Below are 7500 nucleotides of genomic sequence, written 5' to 3' on the forward strand. Positions count from 1 at the left end.
ACAGAGTGGACAGTCCTCCTCCCTTCTTATGGAGCCAGCCAGACTTGAGGGACTCCTGTTTGGAGCGGAACCACATGAAGGTCTCATCCTTCAACACACACCACCGCCTGCGCCATGGAATCATTAGACCAGCTGAGAGGGAGACACACACACACACACGTTCATTATGCCACTACAACCAGTTAAAGGGATGGGAGAGAAAGATGGGCTGTGTGTAAGTGTTGTGTACACGTGTTTGTGTTTGTGTGTTTGTAGGTGTGTGTGTGTTTGTAGGTGTGTGTGTGTTTGTGCGTGTGTTTGTACTCACCCTTCATGTAGAGGTAGCTATGGAAGTACGGAGGTCCGTTCCCGTTGAGAAGAGTGACCCTGCCGTTGTGTACCTCCTCATCTGTGTCCAACAGCCCATCATGCTCATCATCACTCTCTATGTACTGGACAACACAGATATATACCTCAATATCTATATAGATATAGATATAGATATATATATCTATATCTATCTATCTATCTATCTATCTATCTATCTATCTATCTATCTATCTATATATATATATATATATATATAGATATATATATATATATATATATATATATATAGATATATACATACAGGTAACTGCCAGAATAAAGGAAACACTTTAGTAAATAAGGGATTCAAAGTGTACTGTAAGCAGGTGCTTCCACACAGGTGTGGAATTAACATCCCATCATGCTTATGGTTATGTATAAAAATGGTTGGCAGACCCAGTTGCCCATTATTTTGGTGACCATGGCTAGAAGAAGAGATCTCAGTGACTTTGACAGAGAGGTGACTGTTGGAGCACGTTTGGCAGGAGCTTCAGTGACAAAGACTGCTCAAATTGCTGATGTTTCACGACATACCATGTCCGTCTCAGTCACCAGATCTCAACCAAATTGGGAGATTATGGGAGAATCTGAAGCGGCGCCTGAGACAGAGTTGTCTACCACCATCAACAAAACACCAAATTATGGAATTTCTTGTGGAAGAATGGTGTCGTATTCCTCTAATAGATTTCCAGACACTTGTCGAATCTATGCCAAGGTGGGTTGAAGCTGTTCTGTCTCGTGGTGCCCCAACGCCCTATTAAGACACTTTATGTTGGTGTTTCCTTTATTTTGGCAATTACATGTACGTCCAATATGCCTCATAAATATACACAGCAATAATGTGTGAATGTGTGTGTTTGTGTGTGTGTATGTGTGAATATGTGTGTGTGTACTAACTGAGTCAGAGCTGCCCCTGTATGACTCTATGCTGGCGTTGGTACACGTGGACTTCCTCAGAGCTTCTTCCTCTGTCATGGCCGCGCTGCCTCTGTTGCTATTCTGCCCGGATGCGGAACCATCGTCTCCCGCGGTGACAGAGCCCTCCTCCTCGTCGTAATCTGATTCGCCGCTGTCGACCGGCATGCTGTAGATCGGCTCCTCCCCTTCTCCGAGGCTCAAGATACTCGTCCTCCCTCCATCACCCTCTTTTTTCTCCCCCTCTTTTCCTTTTCCCTCCCCCTCTTCAGGAGGCAGTGGTGGGGGGGGAGGTGGGAGAGGGGTGCCATCTCCAGCTGGTAAGGGGGGAGGCGGGGGAGGGACGGGAGTGGGTGAGGATGAATCGAGGAGAGGGGGAGGTGGTGTAGCAGTAGAGCCCTCAGCGAAGGCAGGTGGAGGGGGAGGCAGGTGGGCGAACATATCCTGGTCCACGGCAGCGTCAGCCTCGGCTGGAGGAGGGAAGTCTGGGAGGAGAGGGACAGTGCACTCCTCCTCGGCATGGAAGCCCTCATCAACCTCCTCCTCCTGGGTTCCGGCTGTGGCCATGCCTGGCCCCTCCTGGAGCCGCTGGAGGGCAGGGAGACAACGGGTTAGGATCAGGGCAGATAAGGCCAGGTATGTTTTAAGCATATCCAACTTAACACAGGAGAGGGACGTAATTAGAACAACCTCAACACTCTTCAGGAAATACGGAACACCAACCTCTGCGCTAGCGCTAGCAGCGGTGGCTAAACTGGGATCCAGACCTCCAAAGTCCAGGAGGTCGATTAGTTCTGTGGCCTTACGAGAGGCCTCCTTCTTCAGCCTCTTGATCTCTGCGTCCCGGCGTAGCCGGAGCTCCTGCCTGGAGGACTCACAGAGCTGGGAGACCCCATCCTCCCTCTGTTTCTGTAGGCGCTCGATCTCCAACTCTATACGCAAGATCTCCTCCATCTGACGGGCCTCTTCTTCCGTCTTTCCTTCCTTCTTCTGGAAAGGGAGAGAGGGAGGAGGCGGAGGGAGGAAAGGGAGAGAGACACAATGGAGTGGAGAGGGAGAGAAAGAGAGGAAATTATAAAGAACGTCAGGTGTCATCTCATGTCTGATGACATGGATGAGCCCATTCCTATGATAGTCATTGGCCTCAGGACCAGACCATTTTCTAAAAGAGGGGTGAGCAGAGAAAAGAGTAGAGAAGAGAAAGCTCACCTCAGAACCCTGAGCGGCCTCTACGCCTCCCTCCTCCTGTTCTCTCTTCTTCCTCTCCTCCTCCTCTCTCTTCCTCCTCTCGTCTCTGAGTTGACGGCAGCTTGCGCGGGCCACCTGTCCTCGTCTGTGTTTTTGGAGTACCCGCGTCGCCAAGCATCGCCGTAGAAACCATTTCCGTTGTATGTGGGTACGAAGGTACCCCTGGAGGGTGACGACGCTCTCCTTCACACGCTTAAAGTGCTTCCTGGCGGTGTAGGTGAGGATGTGGGCTCTGATGACCATGCCTGCTTTACGGCGAACCTCGTCTCTCTCTTTCTCCAGATGCTGTTCCAGAGACTCCTTCATAAACACCTACAGGTCGGAGGTGTGACGTCAGGGGTGAGAGGTTGAGGGGTCAGGTGGGCAGGGTGAAATGTCACTTCAACATCTGTTGGTATCCACAGGTGTCAAGTCCGCTAAAGTTCTGCTGCAGTCTTACCTTGGTCTTTCCCAGCTGCCACTCCTTCTTGGCACGGTCATATTTGGTCAGCAGGTCTGTACTCCTCTTCTTATCATCCCCCGCTCCACCCACCTTCTCTTGCAGAATGATCTGATACCTGAGAGAGAGGAAGACAGGGGTGGAGAAAGAGGAAGTGAAAGAGTAACAAAGTTAAAACAAACTAAGTTTATTTACATACACTAGCCCAGAGAGAGAGAATTACAAAAAGAGGCGCAGGGGGAAAGACAGACAGACACACACAGACAGACAGACACACACACACTGACACAAACAGACACACACAAACTGACACAGACAGACACACACAAACTGACACAGACAGACAGACACTGACACAGACAGACACACTGACACACAGACAGACACACTGACACACAGACAGACAGACAGACAGACAGACAGACAGACAGACAGACAGACAGACAGACAGACAGACAGGCACGCACGCACGCACGCACACACACACACTGACCGGCTGATGAAGTCTTTGAAGGTTCTGCGGACAGGGAAGCCGGCCCGGCGGATCTTAACTGTTTCTAACATTCCAGAATACCTCAGCTGGTTCAGAACAACTTCCGGGTCAAACACGCTAGGGTTCTACACGGGTCACAGGTCAGAGGTGTTTGGTTAGAATAAGTTGTTCTGATATACATTTGTGTCACCCTATGTTCAAGGAGCTTGATGTCTGGTAAAGAGTGTCTTACAAAGGTATACCATATACACTACTGGTTAAAAGTTTTAGAACACCTAACACCACCTTATTCAAGGGTTTTTCTTCATGTTTACTATTTTCTACATTGTAGAATAATTGTGAAGACATCAAAACTATGAAATAACACATAGAATCAACCAAAAAAGTGTTAAACAAATCAAAATATTTTATATTTGAGATTCTTCAAATATCCACCCTTTGCCTTGATGACAGCTTTGCACACTCTTGGCATTCTCTCAACCAGCTTCACCTGGAATGCTTTTACAACAGTCTTGAAGGAGTTCCTACATATGCTGAGCACTTGTTGGCTGCTTTTCCTTCACTCTGCGGTCAGACTCATTCCAAACCATCTCAATTTGGTTGAGGTCGGGGGATTGTCCCAAACCAGATGGGATGGCGGATCGCTGCAGAATGCTGTGGTAGCCATGCTGGTTAAGTGTGCCTTGAATTCTAAATAAATCACAAACAGTGCCACCAGCAAAGCACCCTCACACCATCGCACCTCCTCCTCCATGCTTTACGGTGGGACATACACATGCAGAGATCATCCGTTCACCCACACCGCGTCCCACAAAGACATGGCGGTTGAGACCAAAGATCTCCAATTTGGACTCCAGACCAAAGGACAAATATCCACCGATCTAATGTCCATTGCTCGTGTTTCTTGGCCCAAGCAAGTCTCTTCTTCTTATTGGTGTCCTTTAGTAGTGGTTTCTTTGCAGCAATTTGACAATGAAGGCCTGATTCACGCAGTCTCCTCAGTTGATGTTGAGATGTGTCTGTTACTTGAACTCTGTGAAGCATTTATTTGGGCTTCAATTTCTGAGGCTGGTAACTCTAATTAACGTATCCTCTGCAGCAGAGGTCATTCTGGGTCTTCCTTTCCTGTGGCGGTCCTCATGAGAGACAGTTTCATCATGATGGTTTTTGCGACTGCACTTGAAGAAATGTTCCGTATTGACTGACCTTCACGTCATAAAGTAATGATGACCTGTCGTTTGTCTTTGCTTATTTGAGCTGTTCTTGCCATAATATGGTATTTTACCAAACAGGGCTATCTTCTGAATACCCCCCTACCTTGTCACAACACTGATTGGCTCAAATGCATTAAGAAGGAAATAGATTCCACAAATTAACTTTTTAAAAGGCACAAATGTTGATTGAAATGCATTCCAAGTGACTGACTACCTCATGAAGCTGGTTGACAGAATGTCAAGAGTGTAAAACGCTGTCATCAAGGCTAAGGGTGGCTATTTGAAGAATCTCAATTTTCTTTGGTTACTACATGATTCCATATGTGCTATTTCGTAGTTTTGATGTCTTCACTATTATTCTACAATGTAGAAAATAGTAAAAATAAAGAAAAACCCTTGAATGAGTAGGTGTTCTAAAACTTTTGACCGGTAGTGTATACAAAAGTATGTGGACACACCTTCAAATAAGTGGATTCAGCTAGTTCAAGCCACTCCTGTAGCTAACAGGTGTATAAAATCGAGCACACAGCCATGCAATCTCCATAGACAAACCTTGACACTAGAATGGCCTTACTGAAGAGCTCAGTGACTTTCAACGTGGCACCATCATAGGATGCCACCTTTTCAACAAGTCAGTTTGTCAAATTTCTGCCCTGCTAGAGCTGCCCCGGTCAACTGTAAATGCTGTTATTGTGATGTGGCAATGTCTAGGAGCAACAATGGCTCAGCCGCGAAGTGGTAGGCCACACAAGCTCACAGAACGGGACCGCTGAGTGCTGAAGCGCGTTAAAATCATCTGTCCTCGGTTGCAACACCAACTACTAAGTTCCAAACTGCCTCTGGAAGCAACATCAGCACAATAACTGGTCGTCAGGAGCTTCATGAAATGGGCTTCGATGGCCAAGCAGCTGCACACAAGCCTAAGATCACCATGCACAATGCCAAGCATCGGCTGGAGTGGTGTAAAGCTCTCCGCCATTGGACTCTGGAGCAATGGAAACGCGTTCTTTGGAGTGATGAATCACGCTTCATCATCTGGCAGTCCAACGGACAAATCTGGGTTTGGCCAGGAGAATGCTACCTGCCTGAATGCATAGTGCCAACTGTAAAGTTAGGTAGAGGAGGAATAATGGACTGGGGCTGTGGAAATCTTAACGCTCCAGCATACAATGACATTGTAGACGATTCTGTGCTTCCAACTTTGTTTGGGGAAGGCCCTTTCCTATTTCAGCATGACAATGCCCCCGTGCACAAAGCAAGGTCCATATAGAAATTGTTTGTCAAGATCTGTGTGGAAGAACTTGACTGGCCCACACAGAACCCTGACCTCAACCCCATCAAACACCTTTGGGATGAATGTGGCTGAATGGAAGCAAGTCCCCGCAGTAATGTTCCAACATCTAGTGGAGGCTGTTATAGCAGAAAAGAGGGGACCAACTTCATATTAACGCCCATGATTTTGGAATGAGAAGTTCGACGAGCAGGTGTCCACATACCTTTGGTCATGTAGTTTATGTAAGGTGATAGGTAGGACTTTTGGGGTTAATATAGATATGTAGTGTGAAAGACATAGATATGTAATAGATGATACTAACCTTCTCGTTGTTGGGTTTGATGCAGCGCACAAAAAAAGGGTTGGACACGCTCAAAGTGCCCATGAGGGAATGGAGAGAGTCCTGAGAGAGACACAGAGAATCAGTACACACACGCACACACACACACACACACAGACACACACACACACACACACACACACACACACACACACACACACACACACACACACACACACACACACAACTTCTCTCACCCTAAACTGTGAGCTGACGGTAGGCTTGCGTCTGGCTGTTCCCATCTTCAGAGTCTCCTCACTGTTCCTGCTGCCTACTCTCTCAAACAGATCATAGATGAAGTCCCGTCTGCTCTCCTTCAGCATGTTGAGGATGTCGTCTCTGAATGTATCTCTGTTCTTCTCCAGAACCCCGGTGACATCATACAGAACCTCTCCAGCATAGTGCCTGATGCCAAACTGATGGTCAGCCAGTCGAGGCTTCACATAGTAAGGGTTTGTCTGCAGAGGGAGAAGGAGACAAGTTATATCCCACCATATGAATGAATGTCACATAGTAGCATGTGTGTCACAGGAGGCTGGTGAGGGGAGGGCGGCGCATAATAATGGTGGAATAGAGTGAATGGATTGCTATCAAACTATGTGTTTGATGAGTTTTATACCATTAAGTACACTCTGTTCCAGCCATGACTATGAGCCAATCCTCCCCAATGAAGGTGCCACCAGCCATCTGTGGTGTGTGTGTGTGTGTGTGTTATGTTGGGTGGGGCGGGGTTGTTTGTGTGGGTCTGTGTGTGTGTGTACTGTATGACTCACAGAGTGCCTGCTGTGTAGTTTCTCCAGCAGTGTGAAGTCTGTCCCTTTGGGGAAGCGACTCTCCTCGTTGACCAACGCTAGCATCCCAAGTTTCTGGCAGAGAGACACACAACCAAAACATCAGATTAAATCTACTTCCCATTAACATTACATCAGCCCCAGTGTTGGACTGAATCCTAAATAGCACCCTATTCCCTATATAGTGCACTCTTTTTGGCCAGAACCCCATGGGCCCAAGTAATGGACTCAATAGGGAATACATATCTTCCTATATATCTCCCTGTAGCAGGAGAACTTTCTTGCAATACAGGACATTTTAAAATTGTAGTGTATTTGAGATTTAAAAAGGCTTCTGAAGTTTGTAATTACACTTTGAAATTTCATCAGACTTGATTTTCCCACATAATAATTCACATATTAATAATCCACAAATTAAGATCCTACATCTGTAGAGTGC

At 46.9% G+C, this 7500-nt stretch overlaps 1 protein-coding gene across 1 annotated transcript in view; it reads right to left on the bottom strand.

The window, feature by feature from the left end:
- LOC139412970 (unconventional myosin-X-like) overlaps nt 1–7500 on the bottom strand; it is an 81387-nt gene that overhangs the window by 12593 nt on the left and 61294 nt on the right. The window contains exons 15-24 of the mRNA XM_071159892.1: nt 7044–7136; nt 6468–6728; nt 6253–6333; nt 3444–3568; nt 2951–3068; nt 2473–2823; nt 1987–2253; nt 1246–1851; nt 308–431; nt 1–132 (exon numbers count right to left, since the gene is read on the bottom strand). The exon at nt 1–132 is cut by the window's left edge and continues 7 nt beyond it. Of these exons, the coding sequence (XP_071015993.1) occupies nt 1–132; nt 308–431; nt 1246–1851; nt 1987–2253; nt 2473–2823; nt 2951–3068; nt 3444–3568; nt 6253–6333; nt 6468–6728; nt 7044–7136 (2158 nt within the window). The remainder of the gene's footprint in view (nt 133–307; nt 432–1245; nt 1852–1986; nt 2254–2472; nt 2824–2950; nt 3069–3443; nt 3569–6252; nt 6334–6467; nt 6729–7043; nt 7137–7500) is intronic.

Source organism: Oncorhynchus clarkii, chromosome 7 (assembly GCF_045791955.1).
Source record: "Oncorhynchus clarkii lewisi isolate Uvic-CL-2024 chromosome 7, UVic_Ocla_1.0, whole genome shotgun sequence".
NCBI classification, from domain to species: Eukaryota; Metazoa; Chordata; class Actinopteri; order Salmoniformes; family Salmonidae; genus Oncorhynchus; species Oncorhynchus clarkii.